The 25285-nt window shown below is 43.7% G+C and overlaps 1 protein-coding gene across 2 annotated transcripts in view; it reads left to right on the top strand.

Annotated features, from left to right (window-relative positions):
* Positions 1-966: 966 nt before the first annotated feature.
* The window catches only part of LOC146060268 (KN motif and ankyrin repeat domains 1-like), a 37953-nt gene continuing 13634 nt past the window's right edge, over positions 967-25285 (top strand). Inside the window, exons 1-3 of one of the 2 annotated variants that reach the window (XM_083173278.1) lie at positions 967-1115; positions 13962-14002; positions 19075-20964. In XM_083173278.1, the coding sequence (XP_083029404.1) occupies positions 13981-14002; positions 19075-20964 (1912 nt within the window). In that variant the 5' untranslated portion in view covers positions 967-1115; positions 13962-13980. Of the gene's footprint in view, positions 1116-13961; positions 14018-19074; positions 20965-25285 lie in introns of both variants that reach the window. The other variant, XM_083173277.1, reaches the window with a different exon arrangement.

The following is a 25285-nucleotide window of genomic DNA, read 5'->3' as shown; positions in this document are numbered from 1 at the left end:
CTATGATCCAGTGCGCGGGTCGTGAGATGGATCCTATGATCTTACCTGGTCAGCCTTGCATGAAAGATCTGAAGATGCTACTAAGGACCAGTATGCTGGAGTTGCAGATTTACAATAGATCTTATGTAAAAGTACACATATGAGATCTATCATGTGCCTGGGAAGCTGCCAGGGAGTTCAAGGGATATTGTGTCTGAAATCTTAAAGATTCCAAATCGTACTGTATGGCCAGGTAAGGTCCAGTGGCATAGCAATAGTCCCCATAGACCCCAAGGTGGCTTGGAGGTGCTTGGTGACTTGTGGGTGGTGGTAGGGACTTGTCTGCAGTCCTTTTGTGCCTGCCCCCATTGAAAATGACAATGCGCAGAACACAGGCAGGTATGACAGAACCTCAGACCCGTGGTGGTGGCAGCTTGGTATGTTTGTTTGATAGAATCCATGGGCAATGAGCATGTACCAATGGGGGATCGGGTGCCTGAAACTTTATTTGAGGGGGAGGGTCGCCTATATTATAGTTATAACACTGCCCAAGTCATTCCAGATGTTTAATATTGGAAGCGAACAAAGCTAACCTTCTGCAAAGCATTCTTCTTACTTACAAGGACCATAACAACAGATCTGTATAATTGTAATTTTTTATTTGACTATTTTTCTAAAAACTTACAAAAGACCAGATTATTGTGCAATGCATAAACAGAAGGTGCTTATTAAATGGCAAAGGTGAAGAAAAATCTGTTCTAGCTTGTCAGAAAAGAATATGTGGATAAAAAGGGGGATTTGAAAGAATATTTATCTTTCATTCTAATGTCACACAGCAAAGAATGCTAAGGATTTGCACTGGCCCAACTCGTGTTTATGTCAGGAAGCTGACTGAATATTCCTGACAATCTGGAATCATGTTCTAGCTGTACAACAATGAAGGGTTTTCCAGAGGAAAGGCTGCTTCCCAGAGCTGGCTTATCCTCAGGAAATCACAGACGGTTCTTGTGACACAGATGTTATTACAAGTTTCATTTCAGCTTGAAGCATTTTCTCTAACCATGTTCTCCGATTTCTTTGGGTAATCTCTAATAATTCTCGACTATTAAACATTGCTTCAAGACATTGGTGTAAAGGTATGTTCATAACACAATTGTTTAGCAGTTTTGCAATTTTTTTTGTGCAGCAAATGCTGATTTTTGGTATTTTTGTAGTTTCTTCCAACTACATTGTTTATTATTGGTTTGAACATTATTTTGTTTAGATCAGTAAGTATCATGCATTGTTCTATTTTATAAAACAAATAAAGAGGTATAGTTAATAGTGAAATTGTAAAAATACTGTATTTAGGCAAAATAATCAAAAAGCTGGCCTTCGAACACGTGATAACTTAGGATACTTTCATGCAAATATTAACATCATGGGTCGTTCATCTGTAAAATAGATTGAAGCTATGATATATTTTGCTTTTCTAATATCTCATTTGCATCTGTAATGGTATAGAATATTTACTATATTACTAATACTGTATCTGCTGTCTGCTTATTAAGCTGCATATCTTTATTTTTACTGTGCGAATATAGTGAAGTTAAAACTGATAGTGTCTTAGAACTGAATAAATAAGGTGTATATTTGTATACTATTTATGCAAACATTTCTCTTCTGAGATCCAGGACAGTGCAACACAACTCCAGAACCATGATTTTGTCATATTGACAATTAACAGTGGCTATTTTACATTAATTAACATTATTTATCAAAGAAATGGAGAAATATGGAGAAAGAAAAAGCACTAACCAATCATTTGCTAACTCTCATTTTACAAGCGATGTGTGAAAAAGGACATGAGCTAATTGGCTAGTGCTTTATTTCTCTTCAAGTTTTGATACTCCCCTAAATTATAGTTTCGTCAGCATCGGAGGTTATGCAAATGGAGATTTTTACTTAATGTTAGGAAACTGTTAATATCAGGTAACAGATTTGTATGGGACTCAAGTACATGTAGCTGATGTTGGAGAGAGTTACTATTACTACATGCTGCATTTTGTAAGTTTTATTTACATATACACTTTTTGAATTATGTAAAGATGGAGCAATGTTTTAGATATCTATCATTGTTCTCTAAAATTGTAATGACCTGTTTGGTTTGGAATGTAGTACAACCTACATTATTTAGTTCTAGTCATGTTTAAACAGTAAAAAAAATCTATACTTGATACAAGGTAATTTGTAATAATCGTTTGTCTTCTTTCATTTTTACAAAAAACATTTCAGAATCGGATTTTACATGAGTACAGATGCACAAAAATCATAATAATCAATATTCAGGACAAAATACTATTACTGTACATGAATGAATTTAATCTACTAATCATCTAAATAATTTTGTAGCTTAAAGAGCTTAAAGGCCACCGCCCCGTTAAAGAATGAAGACGCCAAAGTCGCCAAAGTCCTGGCTGCCATGCAAAAGAGCTCTAAGGCTACGCCCCCAGGAGAAGAATGCATACCACTCACTGCCTAACACTGTAAGGAAAGGGTGGCCAAACATAGTATACCACTATGCCAGGCCTGTCACAGAACCCAGGGTGTGTGGCTTGCTTGCCCTGCCTTTGTTATGCCACTGAGTTTAAATAATAGATCAGCATTTGTAAATCTTTACATTTGAATGCAGGAAATTGCAAAATAGACAATTTGGAAAATATAACGCCTATCCTATACCTAATTGTATATAGATACATTAGCTAGCAGCAGTGGCGGCTCCAGAATCTGGGCTGCACCAAAATCCAAAATATATACATTCTAGCAGCATGTTATTTTCACTTTCATCCAGCAGGGGACACTGGCGTACTACTCTGGGTTTTAGAGGTGAGATGCTGGGAGCTGGCACACTGTAACTTTAAGAAGCTAGCTCCTCCCCTCTAATACCCCACAACCCTCAGTTAGAAAATTTGTGCCTAGGGAGCTGGACACTCAGGAGTTCTCTCCTGATTTCTAATATTCTTTAGGCATTGTTTTCTAATATCTAGGCTTCTACCTCTGACTGCACTGAGGAATAGAAGCAAGGCGCCGCTTGATCAAACCAGCCTGTCTGTCAGGGCCTCCTAAAAGGCACCTGCCCAGACCTACGGTGTTCCTGCGGTCCCCCACCAAAGGGACCGTCATACACGCTGTCCCTGCTGCCCGCCTGCTGTACTCGCCAGGTCGGTGAGTACGTTTATGTGAAAGCGCAGCGCCGTGTTAGCGCTGCTCCAGGCGGCTCCTATAGCCACCCTATCTCACTGCCGCACACCGAGCGCTGTCTTCAGCACAGGTGCCGGTGAGGAGGAGGTGAGCGGGCAGCTGGGGGTACGCTGCGGCGCTGACTGTTTGGCGCGATCGCACGCATGTGGCGGGCGCCATTTTGGATTATAATCCACATTGCTGCAGGCTCTGAAACGAGTGGGGCAGCAGGGCTAATTATCTCTGTCACTACCTTTCCCACAGGAGTGTACAGAAGACGGAGGCTGTTAACACAGGGGATCTATCCCTCCTTGGCTTCAGGGCTATTCTATTAAAGGGGGGTTTTCTTGGTATCCTCCCCTCTGGTGCCCCACAGTCTCTGGTGCCCCTTCCTCTCCCTTGTACTGTGAGTGGTGGGACATATATACATAGATATATACAATTGCATTTATTGTTAAGTGTGTGTGTAGTGTGTGCGCTGTGCCATGACAGGCAGGGCTACCACCCAGAAAGCCTTCTCATGCTCCACTTGTGGAGCTAAATTCTCTCAGTCATCTGCTGACAGTAAGGCTACGGCCTGTGAGGCATGCCTGAGTTCATCTCAGGGGCCAGGGGCCAACCAGGGGGTTCCCCCTCTATGGGTGGATTCCCTAGCTGGGGCCATGTCCAGATTGTCTTCTGAACTTGCGGAATCCCGCTCGGCTCAGTCGGCGTGGGTATCCACCTTAACCAGATCTGTTGATTCTCTGGTAGCCTGCATGGCTGCTCCGGCAGCGCAGACGCGACGCCAGAAGCGCCCGTTAGCCATGATGCAGGACTCCGATGACTCGGAGGAGGACCCTGCTTTACAGCAAGATGATCTAGACCAGATGGATTTGGATGATGACCCTGCTCCCGCCACAGATACTGAGGGCTCATCAGGAGGGATGGATGCCCTCATTATGGCGGTAAGGCAGGCTCTTAATTTTCCAGAGGAACCTGAGCCTGTTCCACAGGAATTGGACCTTTTTTGAGGTTCAACCAAAACCTATGGTAGCTTTTCCTTTTCCTAAACAGGAACAATTGGCCTCAGCCTGGCAGAATCCGGAAAGGAAATTCCAGGTACCTAAGAGGTTTTCTAGCGTCTACCCTTTCCAACCAGCTGTTTTGCATAAATGGATAACCCCTCCTGCTGTTGATGCGTCAGTTTCCAGACTGTCCAAAAAGACTGTTTTACCAGTCCCGGGGGCATCCACACTGAAGGACCCCTCGGACAGGAAGCTGGAGAACACGCTTAAGGGGATTTACGTAGCTGCGGGGACCCAGCTGCGCCCGGCAGTAGTCAAATGTAAAACAGGGTTATACCGTTGTGGCGCAAAAAATAGGTCAGCTTAACACTATAACCTGATATTACCCACCAGGTTATACAATATGGACACAAAAAGTAACAATAATAGTGAAGCGCCCTGATGTTGGGATTAATTTAAATGTTATACATCATACCATCCAATGGTGTTGACTGTCCATGGATCTCCAAAGTCCAGTTGACATAAAAAGTAAAAATACAGAATGAAAGAAATTAGTCCCACATTCAAATAGGCCAAATGTTCAATTTCGGAACAAGTGTCCAAAAAGGGGATGTTTAAATTTCCTCTCGTCTAGCCAGGTGTTCTTTTTAGCTTTAAGGGTCACCGCGTGCTCTCCAAAAGACGTAGACTTACATCTGCTTACATAAATCAAATATATGGCAAAACCTATCAAGGTATCTTTTACTGTAAATACATGTCCACGTCACAGGGAAATCTCAAAGAAGTGCTCACATGTACGCTTACTTGAGTAAAGCAGGTGATCCTCTCATCAAGGTTTCTTTTACATCCAACAAGATCAGAAATGAATCTCCCATCCAGTGGTGCAGAAAGACTTTTTATTTTACACAGCAACCACAATTACAAAAAAAGGATTAAAAAGAATGTCCTCCTTTGCACCTTGTCTGTCTCTGGGAGAGTGTATTATTGACCCGGGTTACCTCACCAGATCTGGAACAAGGGCATCGGATAAGGGCAACTTTAAAATACAAACGGAGGTACCCCACCAACGCGTTTCGACCTGCTGGTCTTTTTCAAGGTGGTACCTCCAAACATACCCAGGTCAGGTATATATACCTTCCTGGTTGTCTCCTCCCTTTTCCCTCAATTAACCATAATAAAGCATAAAGAAGCATTTTACATACAACAGGTTTAAGAGGCTCCTATGTCTTGAATGCAGCTGCATAAACGTTGCCTCTCACATATGTAAAAACACATTTTGTATAGTGTAAGATACGTTTTTTTGGGGGGTTTAAATTAATTGCTCCCGGAAGTCCATATTTGGTAGCTCTCCTACCCGGTACCTTGTATAATTAATAGACCATCCGTGGGTCCTGATGTGGAGGGTATGGGATATACATACTACCGCAACTGCCGGTGACGCTGGCTCATGACGTCACTTACATCCGGCGGTGCGGCGGGTTTCTGTGTCCCTCGTCACAAGAGGCAGCCGTGGAGAAGTTCCCCCGGCTGTCTCAATGCTTGGGGAAGTGTGATAGCGGGTTCCTCCTGGTTGGAACGCACTGGGATGATGATTTCCGGTATTTGGTACGCAAACCCGGATGTTGATGCCTGCGTTTCATAGGATTGAAACGCAAACCCCGGAAGTATCATAATGCCGGAGATAAACACATGAATCCTTTAGAAACAGCAATTTTTTTAGGACCTAGATTATTGCCTACAGTATGGGAGCTGAAGTGACCGGTTTTCAAGAAATTTTAAATGCATAAGATGATATTAGAAGAACAATAGTTTGATGAACATAATAATGGTTTTTTCATGGTGAATACATATGATAATATTAAAAGAACCATAATTTGATAAAATGAACATGATAATCATTATAAATCCTTTTTCCAATAAATATTTATAAAACCTCATTCATGATACTTCTAAAACAAAATTTATAGAAACCACTTCATCTCGAATTCCCCGTTTAACCCCTTTGGGGTCAGGGTTCCAAGATTGTAAATAAACTTCATTTCGGTTTGGGCTAGAATGGATTCACTACCTCTCTGTCTCCAGTTTCCTACCACTTTTTTGATCCCAATTACGGACTTTATCTCTCCCAAATTACAGTTATGTTTATTTTTAAAATGTTCAGATAGGTGGTGGCCTATTAGGCCCTTTTTGATATTCCTCACATGTTCGCTCCACCTTTCCCTGAGGGTTCTGCTGGTTTTTCCAACATATTGGAGTCCACATTTGCATTCTATGAGGTAAATGCAATTTTTGGTGTTGCATGTAATGAACTCCTTTATGTTGTACTTTGTGTTATTTGATGAAGATGCAAACTCTGTTACTTTTATTGGAGTCCCTTTATGGGCTTTGCACATGGCACAGGTCCCACATCTGTGGAAACCCTTAGTATTAATCCTCCCTGTTTTTGGTTCGGGGGCTGCGCTCCTAATTACTTTAGTCCTTAGGTTATCTGCCTTCCTGTATATAAAACGAGGACGTTCTCCTATATATTCTTTCAAAAGGGGATCTTTTTGGAGGATATGCCAGTGACGTTTTAATATTTTCTCTGTTTCTTTGTATTGGTTATTAAATTTTGAAATGAATGGTATGGTGGAAGTTTTTTTCTTGATGTTCTCTTTATAGGTTAGCATGGTATTCCTTTCTTAGTAGTATCAGCCTGGGTATCCAAGGCCATTTCCAAATGGGCGGCCATGTTGATTCAGGGCATTGATGAGGGAACTTCTCGCCAGGAGCTCAGAGTACTTGCGGAGCATATCCAGGAGTCTGCGAACTTCATGGCAGATGCATCCAAGGATATATCCAAGATTGCCATGCGCATCTCAGCCAACTCTGTGGCTGCATGTAGAGCCCTCTGGCTGCGTTCGTGGCAGGCAGACGTGGAGTCGAAAAAGGCGGTTGAAGCTCTTCCCTATAACGGGGACATGTTATTTGGTCCAGAGTTGGACAGGTGGATTGCCCAGGCCACAGGGGGGAAGTCTACGTTTTTGCCCTCAGCTCCCCCTCCAGCAAGACGCCAATATTCGGGTCCATAATTTCATTCCTTTCGTCCTCAACCGTCCTTTCGAGGCCGCGGCAGAGGATCTTCCTTCTCTTTCAGAGGAAACCGAGGTAAGACAAGAGGACAGTCCTCCTCGCGTACAGCTCAACAGCCAAAGCCCCAGGACAAGCCAACAGCATGACTATCCACCGCCAATGGTTGGAAGTTCGCCGGTCGGGGCCCGCCTGCTGGATTTTCGAGATCAGTGGTTCGCCACGACTTCAGACCCCTGGACCAGAAACTTGGTGGCAGAGGGTTACAAAATCCAGTTTGCGGGACATCCACCGGCAAGATTCTTCAGGACAGGACTACCTCTCATTCCAGTAAAAAAGACAACAACTTCGACTGGCCATACAAAGACTCCTACGGTCCAGAGTTATCATGCCGGTACCGAACAAGGACAGAGGAAAGGGCTTCTACTCCAACCTGTTCGTCGTCCCCAAGCCGGACGGGTCAGGGAGACCTATTCTTAACCTCAAATCTCTGAACTTGTTCGTTCAGTATCAGCGCTTCAAAATGGAGTCCATTCACTCCGTGATTACGTCTCTGGACTCTCAGGAATTTTTAATATCAATAGACATCAAGTACCTTCGGTACTTTCACGTCCCTATCTGGCTTCCCCTTCAGGCCTTTCTTCGTTTTGCAATCAGTCCCGAACACTTCCAGTTTCGAGCCCTCCCGTTTGGCTTGTCCTCAGCTCCTCGAGTTTTCACAAAGCTCTTGTCGGTACTGATGGCCCAACTCAGGTTGCAGGGGATAAAAGTAGTCTCCTACTTGGACGACTTACTGTTAAAAGCTCCGTCACTGGAAATCCTGCAAGAACACACCAGCAAGACTATTCAACTGCTGATTCAACACGGCTGGATAATAAATTATCAGAAGTCGTCTCTGTAACCAACTCAGCAACTGCAGTTCCTGGGACTACTTCTGGATACGAGGAGCCAGAGGGTAATTCTACCAGAGGACAAGGTGGAAGCACTGCGCTCGCTAGTCCGTCAGGTGTTACGTCACAGGCATGTCCAAATTCTCCTTTGTATCCGTCTCCTCGGAAAGATGGTGGCAGCCTTTCCAGCGTTGCAGTATGGCCGTTACCATTTAAGGGTCTTTCAACTGGACCTACTCAGCCAGTGGTCGGGATCTCACCTGGTTATTCATCGAAGAGTACAGCTGTCCAGACGGTCCAGATCCTCTCTGATGTGGTGGCTACTCAGACGGAATTTGACGCAGGGCCGTCGCTTCGCAGTGTGGGACTGGATAACGGTGACCACAGATGCCAGCCTCTCGGACTGGGGGGCGGTAGTCTTACACCATCGACTGCAGGGCCGTTGGAGTCATCAGGAATCGCTTCTTTCCATAAACATCCTGGAGCTGAGGGCGATTTTCAATGCTCTTCTACAACTGCAGGACACCTTAAAAGGTCACCCAGTAAAGGTGCAATCCGACAACGCCACCGCAGTCGCGTACGTGAACAGGCAGGGAGGCACGAAGAGCAGAAGCGCCATGAGGGAAGTGGCGAAGATCCTCTGCTGGGCAGAATATCAGGAAGTCATTCTGTCGGCCGTATATCTCCCAGGAGTCGACAACTGGGAGGCCGACTTTCTCAGCAGACAGGAGCTACATCCAGGAGAGTGGGCGCTTCATCCCGAGGTCTTCCAACAGGTCGTCCGGAGGTGGGGCGCGCCTCAGATAGATCTTATGGCGTCACGCCAGAACCATCAGCTTCCTCTGTATGTCTCAAGGTCACGGGACCAGGGAGCTTACACTGTAGACGCCCTAGAAATCCCTTGGACATTCAGGTATGTTTACCTGTTTCCACCAATCCCTCTACTGGGAAGAGTCTTGCAAAAGATAAAAAGGAAAGAGTTCGGGCGGTCCTCATAGCCCCCTTCTGGCCGAGGCGAACCTGGTTCGCAGACCTGCAGCATCTTCTAGCGGACGAACCTTGGATTCTCCCGGACCGGCCGGACCTATTACAACAGGGTCTTTTTCTGCATCAGAACCTAGCCTCGCTGCGTTTAACGGCGTGGCTATTGAGACCGACGTCCTAAGAAAAAAGGGCATACCACCATCAGTTATACCCACCATGCTGAGGGCTCGGAAACCAGTTTCAGCAGCCCACTACCATCATATTTGGCGGGCTTACTACAGGTGGTGTTCCACTAGAGGGTACCCCTTCAGATCCTTCCTTCTCCCACGACTGTTAAGTTTTCTTCAGGCGGGATTGGATGGTGGCCTTCGTCTGGGATCGCTAAAGGTACAGGTGTCGGCACTTTCAGTGCTTTTTCAAACAAGATTAGCACTTCTTCCAGAAATTCAGACGTTTTTACAGGGTGTGACCAGAGTACAAACACCTTTTGTTCCCCCCACCTCGCCGTGGGACTTAAATCTGGTTCTTGGTTTTCTCCAATCTGGGATGTTTGAACCACTGGAGTCGGTCGATCTTAAATTCCTTACCTGGAAAACCGCTATGCTACTCGCCTTGGCATCAGCAAGGCGCGTTTCTGAACTTAGTGCGCTTTCATGTAAGCCACCTTTTCTGATTTTCCACTCTGATCGGGCTGAACTTCGTACGAGTCAGGCCTTTTTGCCCAAGGCTATTTCCTCATTTCACGTAAATCAACCTATTGTTATTCCTGCTTTTCAAGACACAGACCAAGGTTCTGCTTCTTTGGATGTCATACGCGCCCTGCGTATTTACGTCACCAGAACTGCATCCCTGAGAAAATCAGACTCGCTTTTCGTACTCTACGATGCCGGAAAGCACGGTTGGCCTGCCTCGAAACAATCTATCGCCAGGTGGATTAAACTTACTATTAAGCAGGCTTACACATCTGCGGGAAAGGCACCGCCGGTTCCCCTTAAAGCTCATTCCACCCGATCAGTGGGTACATCTTGGGCGGCGAGGCGTGGAGCCTCAATGTCCCAACTGTGTAGGGCGGCTACTTGGTCGTCCGCACACACTTTTGTTAAATTCTACAGGTTTGACACGTTTGCCGCTTCTTCTGCGGACTTTGGCCGTTTAGTTTTGCAGGGCCCCACGAGCATTCCAGCCCAAGGGGATAGCTTTGGAACCTCCCCAGAGTAGTACGCCAGTGTCCCCTGCTGGATGAAAGTGAAAATAGGAATTTGGTACCTACCGGTAATTCCGTTTCACTGAATCCGCAGGGGACACTGGCCGCCCACCTCTTCTCGTGTGGCCTGTCTGTCATGGTTCAGTGTACATAGTTGTTTGTTTTTGCGTATGCTTACCTGATGTCCTCTCCTCTTGTTCCCAATTTTCCTAACTGAGGGTTGTGGGGTATTAGAGGGGAGGAGCTAGCTTCTTAAAGTTACAGTGTGCCAGCTCCCAGCATCTCACCTCTAAAACCCAGAGTAGTACGCCAGTGTCCCCTGCGGATTCAGTGAAACGGAATTACCGGTAGGTACCAAATTCCTATTATTACATTGATGTGTAGAATCTTCTAGAACCACCAATACATTTTCCACAGTGTTTTTAATAAATATTTTTGTTGGAGGTGTCAAGTATCACCATCATGAGATAGTGAGAGTGATTAAGTTACTTTTACTGCTGCTGTCCTCCAAATACTATCAGGATGGTGAAAATTGGTCAATGGTAAAGGATAAAATGTTTTATTTACGTAAATATATTTTTTTCTTCTTTAAAAAACTAGTTTCTAGTTTTTACTAACATTCTGCTATTGGAAGTCTATAACCCAGCTTCCAATACAGTGTGCATATATAACCTAGACTACCAGAATGACTTTTATCTGCTGCCAGATGGAAAAATGAGGTATGCCAAACTGGGAAATAATAATAATAATAATATTAATAATAATAATAATAATAATAATAATAATAATAATAATAATAATAATAATTAATAATATTATTATTATTATTATTATTATTATTATTATTATTATTATTATTATTATTATTATTATTATTATAACAATACGCTGTGAAACCCATCATAAGCATTGTTTTAAAACTGCTTGATCAAGGTTGGAAGGATGGACAAGTAGCAGAGTAAAAAAAGTTTATTATACTGTGTACTGTATTATTGTTCTAAAAACATAAAAATCTTATAAGTTCAACTTATACCCCTTTCCCACTGCAGGCTTTACACGTGTAAATGCCGTTTTTTTAGCCTTTTTAAACGGCTAGAGCTGCAGTGGGAAAGCTCCAGGTTGCTTTACACGGGTAACAAATACCGGTTTTTGTTACCCGTGTAAAAAGCAGTGTTTTTAACGTGTAATAGCCGTTTTTTCGGCAGTGGGAAAGGGGTAGCCCTTTACCCGTTAAAAAAAAAAACGGCATGGGGTCCCCCCCCACTGCCGAAACCAGCACCAGGCTGAAGGAGCCGGGGCTGGTAATAAAAAATCAGGAAACCCGACAAATAGGGGTTCCCTGATTTTTTACAACCAGCCCCAGGCTCCAGGTCCGGGGCTGGTTCCCAAAATACGGGGGACAAAATGACTAGGGGTCCCCCGTATTTTAAGAACCAGCCCCAGGCACAACCAGCCAGCAGGGTAATGCCACAGCCGGGGGACACTTATGATATAAGTTCCCGCGGCCAAAGCATTAACCCTACCGACCAGTCAGCCTGGCCAGGGGCCCTGGGGGAGTAGGGACCCCCCCAATAAAGGGGTCCCCCCCCTCCAGGACTTACCTGACCAGGCTGAAGCCTGGTGCTGTCCCCGGTGACCCTGGAGCGGTGGTCACCGGGCTGATGGTATTGTGTAAAAAATAGAATAAAAACCATTGTCTTTTACTGGTGAACTATGAGTCCCAGCAAGCCTCCCCCGCAAGCTGGGACTTGGAGAACCACAAGTCCCAGCCTGCGGGGCATTAAAGGGCCCGCTGGGTCTTGTAGTTCCACAGTAAAAGAAAGAGTTAAATAAACACACTGACACACGTGAAAAATAAAAGTTTAATACATACATAACACATACATACTGATACTTACCTATCTTGAGCCCGTAGGTAGCCCTGGTCCTGATGTCCTGGTCCGTGTCGGCGTCTGTATCCAGTCGGCATCCCTGTCGGCGACGGCGTCGGCGGTCCGGAGTCCGAAGAAATCCATTTGGGAAGCTGTGGAAGGAAATCCTACTCACCTGTCCCAGCGCGACGTAGTCCAGGTAAGGTCTTTGCAAAAAAAACAAACCGACACCCGAACCAAGCGGACTGACGGAGACGCACGGTGTGTTTGTTTACATCGTGCGGCTCCGCCTCCCGAATGCCGCTATTGGCCGCCTTGCGGCCTAGCGGCTCCTGATTGGCCGCTAGGCCGCAAGGCGGCCAATAGCGGCATTCGGGGGCGGAGCCGCACGATGTAAACACCGTGCGGCTCTCAGCTGTGTCCGCTTGGTTCGGGTGTCGGTTTGTTTTTTTTGCAAAGACCTTACCTGGACTACGTCGCGCTGGGACAGGTGAGTAGGATTTCCTTCCACAGCTTCCCAAATGGATTTCTTCGGACTCCGGACCGCCGACGCCGTCGCCGACAGGGATGCCGACTGGATACAGACGCCGACACGGACCAGGACATCAGGACCAGGGCTACCTACGGGCTCAAGATAGGTAAGTATCAGTATGTATGTGTTATGTATGTATTAAACTTTTATTTTTCACGTGTGTCAGTGTGTTTATTTAACTCTTTCTTTTACTGTGGAACTACAAGACCCAGCGGGCCCTTTAATGCCCCGCAGGCTGGGACTTGTGGTTCTCCAAGTCCCAGCTTGCGGGGGAGGCTTGCTGGGACTCATAGTTCACCAGTAAAAGACAATGGTTTTTATTCTATTTTTTACACAATACCATCAGCCCGGTGACCACCGCTCCAGGGTCACCGGGGACAGCACCAGGCTTCAGCCTGGTCAGGTAAGTCCTGGAGGGGGGGGACCCCTTTATTGGGGGGGTCCCCACTCCCCCAGGGCCCCTGGCCAGGCTGACTGGTCGGTAGGGTTAATGCTTTGGCCGCGGGAACTTATATCATAAGTGTCCCCCGGCTGTGGCATTACCCTGCTGGCTGGTTGTGCCTGGGGCTGGTTCTTAAAATACGGGGGACCCCTAGTCATTTTGTCCCCCGTATTTTGGGAACCAGCCCCGGACCTGGAGCCTGGGGCTGGTTGTAAAAAATCAGGGAACCCCTATTTGTCGGGTTTCCTGATTTTTTATTACCAGCCCCGGCTCTTTTAGCCTGGTGCTGGTTACGGCAGTGGGGGGGACCCCACGCCGTTTTTTTTTTTTAAATTCTCCCCCCCCCCCCCTATCTTTACACTGCTTAAACGGGTTTTTAAACGGGTAAGTGTGAATGTGACAAAAACAGCTTTTAAACGGTAATTTACCGTTTAAAAGCTGCAGTGGGAAAGAGTCTTTATGGCTCTTACCCGTTTAAAGACCCGTTTAAAAAAAACGGGTCTTTACCCGTGTAGGCAGTGGGAAAGCAGCATTATAGTAGTAGCAGCTAAAGAATGTACAATTATTCATTCAGAACAATTATATTAATTACTTTCTTCTTAATAGTATCAATTTATTGTAATAAATTTTGTTGATCATTAACTGTGAATTTTATTCTGTTTGAAATAATAATTGAATCATTATTATTGTAGGATGGTGTATACAATATGCCTATGTGTATTTGTGTTTCACTATTGTAAAACATTTCTTTTTCTTTTGTGTAGATTCTCATATCTTATCGGGATGACACAGTCTGTTAATTTAGGTAATAACCTTCCAGGTAATGCACCTACAGGTATCTTTCTAAATACCACTTTTAAGATGAAAGTTAAATAATGTGAAACATTTTGCAGATACTGTGTGGATGTGAGTATTCAATATGGTCGAAACAAACGGGTACAAAGATAAAATGGTGGCCAGACAACGTTTTACAGTACACAAACTTGGGCCTGCTTGCAATGGACATACAGCAGGGCTAATGGCATGGCTGCGAATTCGCACAATGGCCGATTATCGATACACTATGGCCCATAGTACACATGCGCTCTGACTATGCGGTGCCTGCGATGAGTTGTGGCCAGTGTAAAAATTATTTGATGGTGAGACTGTTACCATGCGGTTTGGACATGTTCGCACAGCTGTGAATGGATATGTACTGTAGCTGTACCCATAAATGTGCACAGCGTTAAACAACGATGATCTGAAGCTTAAAGTTTCACTACCAGTTTGACCCTTAGCTTAATTCTAAACAATATTGGGGCAGATGTATGAATTGCATATCTGCACTTAACGCTAGTTACCTGGGGGGAATAATGTTTTTTAAAATGTATTAACAGTGCACCTAAAGTACGCCAGGGACAGTCCACCAAGTAATGCTTGGTGGGGCTGTCCCCTGCAATTAGTGGCGCGGGTGATGTATGACCATTCTCCTAGGCATACTGTACATCGCCTGTTAATCTCCCCAGCCGCTTTGCCTGTCCAGGGCTAGCGCTGTCCTATCCCACTGCAGCGACAGTGCTAGCAATGCTGCTGGCTCCGGGCTATTATTGAGATCTCACAATAATAGCGGCCGGGCAGGCAGAGACAGTGCATCAGTGTAAACTGATGCGCTGTCTCCAGGAGGGGGACATTGCCGGAGGGGGGAGTTTGCACTCCCCTGCTTCGGCAGACAAGATATTAATACATTTTGTCGATGTCGGACTCATGATATATTGACTCTAGGTCGACAGTCATAAGGTTGACCACCATTGGTCGACAGTGAAAACGTCGACAGGGTCAAAATGTCGGCCGTCAATAGCTCGACAGGGTCAATAGGTCGACAGCCAAAAGGTCGACATGGTTAAAAGGTCGACTAGGTCCCAAGGTCGACAGGGTCCAAAGGTCGTGAAAAGCTTGACAAGCTCAAAAGGTTGACAGGGTCAAAAGGTCAACAGTGAAAAGGTTGACATGATCAAAAGGCCGACATTCTAAAGGTTGACAATTAAAAGGTCGACATGAGTTTTTCATGTTTTTTGGGGGTGACTATGTTGACATAGGTCTAAATGGACACTGTCTAAGTGCACCGCGTGCCCATGCATTTTTTTAACAAACTTTTTAGACCGAAATGTGCCGACAGGCGGTATTTCATACCCTGGACAATAAGAAAGAAATATACAGCGCTATGATTTGACTGAATAATGAACACTACTACATGAAAAAAATAATATACATTTATTAATACATACATAAAATATATGAATAAAAAAATATAAAAACAGTGTGTCAGAGAATTCTCATAGATTTAAAAATGAGCAATTAGGTGATCACAGATGTTTTTAGTGACCAATCCAATCTAGATTGTGAATCTTTGTTAGCATATTAGCTCCATTAAGTGAGAGTAAGCAACAGCTTACTGCATCAAAATTTCTAATAATTACCCAACTTGAGAGCAGCAGGAGGTTTTAGTTCCTTATGAATCAAGGTTGTGTAGATTGAGATAGTCCCGGAATCAGAGGCGTAGGGAGGGCGGAGCCACCGGAGCTCATGCTCCGGGCGCCGATTGGTCGGATGGCGCCGCCGGCCCGCCCCCCCTCCGCAAAAATCATCCCTGCACAAGAAAGATCAATACGGGCAGCGTGCGCCGGCGGCTGCCCTGCCCGGCACCTGCCTCATGCCCCCTGCCCGGTCCGTGACGCTTGGTGACTCACTCCAATGTAAATTCGTGCTGCTGCTGCTCGGACCGGCTTCCGGGCAGCGCAGCAGCACTCAGATTCCTCCCACAGTCACCTGCCTCTCACTCCCTCCTCCGTCATCAGCCACAGCCATCCAAGCGCTGGTGAGGAGAGTTTCTGCTGGTGAGGAGAGTTTTCTTTTCAAATGTAACATGCAAACACATGTTAGCTACGCCCCCAATTCATTACAGGGGTAGGGGGGGCGCGAAATATGCCCTTGCTCCGGGCACCATGGCACCTAGCTACACTGCTGGCTGGAATATTACCCAGTGGGATCCTCATTTACTCAAAGGCTAATCATATAGGCAGTCTGTGTGGTATACCTTGCTTGGCTGCTGGAAAACTGAGATTTAGGGGACCCCTACTATCCACTATGGCATCCAGGGAGAATATAGCGTGCCGAGCATAGCGAGGCACCGAGACTGAAACATGGCGAGCAGACGCGATACACTTAGACAGTGTCCATGTTTACCGATGTCAACATAGACACCCAAAAAAACCATGAAAAACTCATGTCAACCTTTTCCATGTCAACCTTTACAATGTCGACCTTTTGACCATGTCAACCTTTTCCCTGTTGACCTTTTGACCCTGTCAACATTTCTACTGTCGACCATTGGACCCTGTCGACCTTTGGACCCTGTCGACCTTTGGACCCTGTCGACCTTGTCACTGTCGACCTTTGGACCTAGTCGACCTTTTGACCTTGTCGACCTTTTGACTGTTGACCATTAGAGGTTGACCATATGACTGTAGTCCTAGACATTGTAGATCTGATATACTATAACCGAAATTATGTTAATTTGGCCTGCAGGGAAAATACAGTTTTGTATGTAATACAGATGGAGTGCCTCTCGTTCATGCGGGTCCTGGAGATTATATCGCCAATTGTCAGGACCCGCCATCAGACAAAAGGGGGCGCGTATGCACGAGACGCTTGAGTGCCCCATTCTGTCCAAAATCGCCTCTCGTCGCGTCCACGTCGCCCCCCAATCGGTGCCTGCAGCCCCACGCAGCCCCCTAGCCCTGCCTGTCTCCCTGAAGCAGAGACAGGCAGGGTTTCTAACATCCGCCACTGATAAAAGGGCAGGCGCGGGTCCCGATGAGATAGAGCGCCTCTCCGCCAGCTTTCGCCAGCAGAGGGGGTCTGGCGAGAGCTGCCACTGAATAAGAGGCACTCCATCTGTACATACAAATACTGGGAAGCTTTATATTCACACCACATATCAGAACTAATATCCACTCCGCCCAATTCTAAATTTGACTGAACATTTACCCTCTTCTCACAGTTTGGGGGAAATTTACTAAAGGAAATTTGTAAAAAGTAGGTGTATTTGTATCCAGAAATACACTTATTTTTGACATTTACTATCCCGAAAATACGGCAATTCGTAGTCGTATTGATGTGCTATCAATACGAAGTGCCGTATTTTCGGGATAGTAAATGTCAAAAATAAGTGTATTTCTGGATACAAATACACCTACTTTTTACAAATTTCCTTTAGTAAATTTCCCCCTTTATATCAAGGAACAAAACCATGCACTGGTAAAAAAAACACAAAAAAAAGCCTTGGAATTAATTCCTGACTCTGAGAGGTCCATTTATTAACATTATATTTACTAAAATAATGTAAAATAATTGGTACTTGTTTCCTAGCACGGCGCCCGTCGTGGTACATCGCATGCCTTAAGTTAAGGTACTTAAGGCATGTGATGGACACGATGGACCCGATTTTCTGTCTTTAACTGGCTCAATTGCCGGTAAAAGTGACAATCGCGTTGATCGCGTCCATCGCGGCCCCTAATAAGGGGCCGCGATGCGACCGTCGCGATCAACGCGATTTTCCCATAGGGAACAATGTTAAAGTGAAAATCAGGTTGATCGCGTCCGTCACGGGCCATTATAATGGCCCGCGATGCGATCAACCCGAATTCACATAGGTGACAATGTTAAATGGGCCAGTATGGCCCATTTCACATTGAATATGTGTAAAAAGCATGGTTAATGGCCACCCCCAATTTTAACGCCACCCCGCTATTGACGCCAACCCGAAGCGTGGCGAGCGCAGCGAGCCCGCGAGGGGCGGCGGTACGCGTCCTCCGACCTTTTCATACCCCTACTATCCACGTCGGCGTGGAGTTGAGAATAGATAGTTAGATAGTGTGGCGAGCGCAGTGAGCCACCGAGCCCGAAGCGTGGCGAGCGTAGCGAGTTTTCAGCGAACGCTTGTAAGTTTGGAGGCTAGAAGACAGTCTTAATGTGTGTTGAAGGGCATTCCATAGGGTGAGTGCTGCCTGACGAAAGACCTGTATTTATAGGGCAGTGTGATCAGCTACTGTATTTATGTCAGATGGACATCACAGTGTAAAAAATAAATCATACTTACCACCCCATGGTCAGATGATCACTGCTCCAGTGATTGCTGTCAGTCGCCGGGGCGCCCTGCTGCTCTTTGACCCTCCAATGCAGTAAAGTGATGCTGCAAAGTGTCAGCTTACTTTACAGACCGGCAGTGCTAGTAGAGTGGTGAGAATGATCAGCAGTGGTGGTCGGAGGTGGCACATGAGGCTGGGGTCTTTGTGGGGGGAGTGGGGGCTACCGGCAGGGGTACGAGTGATATCAGCAGTGAAGTCTCATGTGCAGTACTGATAGGGGTATTTAAAAAAAAAAAAAAATATCCCAATAGTTATGCAGATACCTATGCAGGGACAGAGCTTTACCACTAGTTATGTTCCTGCATGTGATAATTGGTACATCTTAATTTAAATTAAATTGTGGACTGTGAAAGAGCCAACATGTGCCCTTTGCATTTCCTAATCAGGCCCTTTATTCTACTTTTAATTATTTTGATTTACTTTTATTCATGTTCATGTTCTGCATAAGACTGATAAATGTAGACAGTATATGAATGATAATAATAATAATAGTAATATACTACTACTACTACTACTATTATTAATAATAATAACAATAAAATAACGTGTCAAAATCTCACAGGCATACAATAAACAAAACTATTTAAGATTCTGATGGTTCAGTAATTAATATTTAATAGTTTTAGTGCAATTTTAATTGGTTTGGTAAATAATTATTTAGCTAAGAGAAACTTTTGTTTAATGTTAATAGATCTTGGAGGTCCATTTCTTTACTGGGACCAAAATGAAAATGAGAAAACGTCATACTGCGTGGAAACTCCATATGGTTTTCAGTTGGATTTGGATTTCATGAAATATGTTGATGACATTCAGAGTGGTCAGACCTTGAAAAAAGTGACCGGTAACCGGAAGCCTAGGGTACCACGACGCTCCACATCATCCTTAAGAAGCCTATCAAGTCAAACTGGCGCTTGGCTTTCAACAGAATCTTTGGACTTTAGTGAGGATGGAACATCAGATTCTGTATTTTTTGATAATGGCAGAACTGAAACTAGTTTGTCTGGCGCAAAGGAAATATTGGGTGTGCGTAAATCTAAGCCACTTTCTCCAGCACCTATTATTAAACTGCTACCTCCTCCATCATCAAAGTCTCAGTTGAAGAATTCTCGTGTTGAGAAAACACTGTCTGAGACTCGTAAGAGACTTGAACAAGAGCATTTGAGTCTGTATTATGGAGAAGTACAGGGAAAAACATGTCAACCATCTAACCTTTCAAAGCTTAGTGCTGCTAGCAGAAGTTCACCAAACCTCACCCAGACATCCTTAACTGTGCATCACAATAAAAGTGGAGAAAGGCAACCTATGTTAAATCAAAATTTCTCAGGATCTGTGAAAATCAGTCCCGTAAATTCTGGAAGAAGTACCCCAGCTACTAATATTTCTTCAACTCATCTTCAATATATAAGGGAGCAGATGGCTTCTTCACTTAAACAACTAAAAGATCTGGAAGAACAGGTGAAGGTCATCCCTTTATTACAGATGAGGATTTCAAAGTTGGACAAAGAAAAAAAACAGCTGATGGTTGATTTGGAGAAGCAAAAAACAAGCTCTGATAAGGAACTAACAACTGTTAATGATCCTAGACCGAATGGTAGTGATTCAAAGAAAAACTTAGATTCTATTTCTGAACACGACACCGGCTTAGAGTCTATAGCATATAAACCAAGTAAAATTGCAGAGCTAAAAAGACTCACAGAAAAGCTAAGTGATACAGATAAGAGTACAGGTGCCAATAAAATGGTAACTGACAAACTTCTTGCTCGTCACCAACCTGCATTCAAAAACTCCCACAAGTCCATGGCTGTTGGAGAAGATTTTAACATGGCAGATGCTGTGTTCTATTACAGGTCTCAACAAGAAAACAAGGAGGTGTCAGTACAATGCACAGCTGAGACAAAACATGTTGGAGTATGGGTAATGGAATCACTACTGGGACTGACTTGTGAGGCTGACAAGGAAATACAACTTCTTCAACATACAGTAGAGCATCAAAAGGCAGTCATTAGCATGCTTGAAGATCATGTAAAGGCTGCAGCTGATGAACTAGAAGAGCTAAGGTTAGCTGTTTTCTCTAGACAATTTGTAGATATGGGGGATAAAGAAACTGAGCCGCAACCACAGACCTTTGAATCTTTACCTGAAGCATATGTAACAACAATGTTACCTGAAGAATATTTAAATGCTGACACTGAAATTAACTCTTCAGACATGCCTACCACTGGCATTACATATGTCACAGAAACAGACAGGGTTAAAGCCATATCCAATATGATGATGGTATATAAAGGTAAAAACATTCAGGAAAATAGTGAAGAACCATCATCATTTGGTGACAATGCAGTACAAACAATGTGTAAGCCAGAGGTTGTGAATGCCAAAAATAGTATGGACATGTATGATGAGACTAAGGCAAAAAATAACATGGTGGATGAAGAGAAAGTTGCTCTTTGCTCATCTACAGAAATGAGCTACACACAGTCTGCAGACATTCAAAGAACATGCAGAGCAGCAGAAGACAGTATGGGTAAAAAGAATGAAGTCACAGAGGGAAGCTGGAATCTGGAAAATGTAGATGTGGTTGGTAAGTAGCATAACTCCAGAGCTTGCCTGTATTTACATCTATCCTTACATCTTACAGCTACAGTATCCCATATATAATTGTATTGATTTAATTTGTAACCACATACTCTTATATGAATAGTGGTACTATTTTTACTTTGCTTTTAATTTATTGGCTTACACATGTACCAATAAATGATTACATAAAAAATAGCAAATACCTGTATGCTTTAGGTTTGTAAAACACAAAATTAATGTACATTATGTTGCTTTATAATACTCTGTACTGTAATTCTAATAGTAGAACTCACAAGTCTGCTCTATTTTTGGAACATTTGAAACAAAGAGAAAGAAAAGAAATCAGTTTGGACGGGACGCACTCCTCACCCACAATGTCTATTTTAGACTCTTTATAAAAACATACCTACAATTAGGTGTATACTTTATTGGTGTATATTTACACATTGACCTAACCGGTCATCATTTATTTTGGAGGTTCTCAATTTTATTAATTGTATGCAACCTTTTTTATATATATGTGTCCCCTTTGCAAGGGAAAATAAGTAGCGAAATTATTAAAACAAATTAAGCAAACTAAATACAGCAACAAACAGATCACAGAGATACTTTTAAATCTTTATTAAACCCTTTCTTCTTCTATATCTTCACTTTGTTTTAATAATTTCGCTACTTATTTTCCCTTGCAAAGGGAACACATATATATAAAAAAGGTTGCATACAATTAATAAAATTGAGAACCTCCAAAATAAATGATGACCGGTTAGGTCAATGTGTAAATATACACCAATAAAGTATACACCTAATTGTAGGTATGTTTTTATAAAGAGTCTAAAATAGACATTGTGGGTGAGGAGTGCGTCCCGTCCAAACTGATTTCTTTTCTTTCTCTTTGTTTCAAATGTGTTAATATTAAATCAGGGGGCTGCACCCTAGCAGGTCAGGAATTGTATTTGGATAAAACTCCTGGCAGGCTGACAGTTCTTCCACCCACAAAACAATACAAACTATTACCACTAAACTTATGGTGTGGGTCCCAATCCCTTTCTCTCCACTATTTTTGGAACAGTAAGGGGGAAATGTACTAACAAAAAATCATATAAAATAGTCGTATTTGTATCCAAAAATACGCCTATTTTATACATATTCATATTTTTGGGATTTACTATCCCAAAAATACGTTAATTCGTATTCATGGAACATTCATATTTGTATTTACAAATACGAATGTATATATGCCATTGACAGAATACGAATAGGAATCACCATTCAAAAGAATGGTGATTCCTAATTTACTAAGTGGCCATATTGAAAATATGGCTGCGAATTAGCGGAATATGGACACTGATTGCCGGCCAAATACGCCTGGAAAATACACTTCATTTTCCAGGCGTATTTGGCAGAAAGAAGACAAATGACAGAGCGTCCCGGCTGCTGATTCCTTGCATCCTTTAATGGATCCACACAGGCACCGACCCCTTTGCCACCACGCTCATCACCCTGTGGAGAGACCCCCAAAAGGCCGCATTGCATCTGCAAGGAATCAGCATCTGGGACACCACAAAGAGGGACTGAGACATAGAGCCGAGAACTGGCAAGTGATAGCTCACAAGAGCCTAAGCTACTAACCCATATGCTTTCTGAATGACTGAGCCTAAAATTCTGCTTGTTTCTGCATAAACACCTGCAGTGTGCATGATACTAACAGTTGCAGCAATAACAACTAATAGCTGTGAGAGAGCTAATTGACTGTATGTGCCAAACTGCCCATTCTTCAAAGTACAGTAATAGACTTGCAACAACCCCATTAAATAGGATCAACCCTAAGGAAGCATTATAATTATCAATCTGGTTGCTTGCTGACTAAGCTATACTAACCTACTAATTAATATGCTTGTGTAGCATTTCTGGAAGCAGCAGTCTTCAATAAAAGTGTTATTAAGTTTTAATTGTGTATTTCCCGGCCAGTGATTTGTGTATAATCATGTTATAATTCTTTAATGTATTAAAAATATCAATTATAAATTTAATCATCTGAGTCAGCGCTGTCTTTAAAATATTTTCCTGTATTTGGCAGAAGCCTGCATGGATCAGTCAGATGTGAAAAAAAAGTGATTTTTTTTTTTTTAAACGGCATGGGGTCCCCCCACCACGCCCGTAACCAGCCCCAGGCTCACAGAGCCAGTCCTGGTTTAAAAAAAATCAGGGAACAATTAACCAGCACCAGGCCCAAGAGACGGTCCTGGTTCCCAAAATATGGGAAACAATTTGAGTAGAGGTTCCCCATATTTTAAGAACCAACACCAGGCCCAACCAGCCAGCAGGGTAATGCCACAGCGATAGAGACTTTTTATACAAGACCCAACGGCAGAAGCATTAACCCTCTGACCCCAATCAAGGGTTCTCCCCCCCAGAATTTACCTACCTGTGGGTACTGGGCTGATGATTGTGTAAAATTTAGAATAAAACCATTGGGTTCTGCTGTGGAACTATGAATCCCAGCAAGCCTGGACCACATACTGGGACTTGGAGAACACAAGTCCCAGCATGCGGCCCAGTAATGGGCTTGCTGGGACTCTCCCACAGCAGAACCAATAGATAAATAAAAAAACACACACAGCAGAAAAAGAAAACATTATTACACATGGAGCCCTTTTCTTGACCCCATAGGTAGGTCTCTATCCATCCATCAGCTGGTACTGAAGAAATGCAGGACCAGCTGACAACTTGTTTTGTCCACCGTATTTTGGGAACCAGGACTGGCCCATCGGCCTGGTGCTGGTTTTAAAAAATACAAGGAACCTCTACTTAAATTTTTCCCTGATTTTTTAAAACCATTTTTTTAAAAACTGCTGATACGAATTTGTATTTAAATTGTAAATATGATTTTGTATCAGCAAAAATACGAATCCATACACCATCAGAAAATACGAAGCAATCAAATACGACTTCTTTGTAAATTTCCCTCCTGAATACATATTCGTAAATGAAATACGACGCCATGCCAGGGAAATTCATCTCAGAGGCCAGGACAACCAGCACGGGTGCACCACAGGGGTGCGTTCTCTCTCCCTTTCTCTTCTCTATCTACACAAACGACTGCACCTTGGCAGACACATCTGTGAAGCTCCTTAAATTCACCGATGACACCGCACTGATATCACACTTATCACAGAGGGCAACGAGTCTGCCTACAGGACGGAGGTCAAGCGGTTGACCGCCTGGTGCAGCAAGCACAACCTACTGCTAAACAAAACAAAAACTGTGGAGATGATCACTGATTTCAGGAAGACCCCTCACCTCCCACTCATTATTGAGGACAGCATGGTAACTACGGCCGAATCCTTCAGATTCTTGGGCACCACAATGTCCAAGGACCTAAGATGGGGACCTAACATCGAGAGCACAGTAGGAAAGGCCCAGCAGAGACTTTACTTTCTTCGCCAACTAAGGAAGTTAGGGGGAAATTTACTAAGAATACGAATACGTATTTTTCCATATGTCAATACACCAGTCACACAAAATAGGGAGTAAAACTAAATTGGAATCTTTTTGTCATAAATGTGCAAACTCCAAAAGGTTTAATATCAAGTATTTATCAACTCCTCCTTAAGCTGGGAAAGCCCGGGTCGTACTGCACACGAATTGGCCTGGGAATTAGATCTAGGTATCCAACTAGAACCAGGGACATGGGTGCAAATCAAACAGAATTTAGTCTCAATATTGATGACAATTCGATACAGAGAAAATACTTATGTTATTTACTCAATGTATATGACCCCATCGAGGCTATCCCGTATTTACCCAAATGTCTCGGATTCCTGTTGGAGAGGCACTTTGCTCCATATCTTTTGGGAATGCCCTAAGGCAGTAAATTTATGTAAATTTATACATGGTTTAATATCACATATTACAGAGTTTACAATACCGTTTGCCCCTGCCTTTTTTTATTACCCCAAAATATACCTAATATATCAAAAGATGCTCAGAAACACATATGGTTCATGACCAGTGCAGTAAAGATCAAGATTGCCTCCTACTGGAAGTCACAAACTATCGCGTCCAGGAGCGCAATATTTGCAGCAATCTGGGATGTATACCATATGGAGTACATATCCAGTATTGTTGAAGATAAATCATCACCCTTTAAGAAGATCTGGGCACCTTGGCTAGCATATCATAATTGAACACCTCCATTTGCAATCAGGTTATAACTCGTAGGAACTAGGGATTAGGAAAAGGAGAGACTGTGAGAGATGGATAATAAATATAGTGGCATGGTTTACTTGGGTTTTTCTGTGTATTGGTAAGGTTAATTAAGGTGG

This window comes from Crinia signifera, chromosome 2 (assembly GCF_055691185.1).
Source record: "Crinia signifera chromosome 2, ASM5569118v1, whole genome shotgun sequence".
In the NCBI taxonomy this organism is placed as follows: domain Eukaryota; kingdom Metazoa; phylum Chordata; class Amphibia; order Anura; family Myobatrachidae; genus Crinia; species Crinia signifera.
The sequence above is the reverse complement of the archived record's forward strand: the minus strand, read 5'-3'. Positions and strand labels throughout refer to the sequence as shown.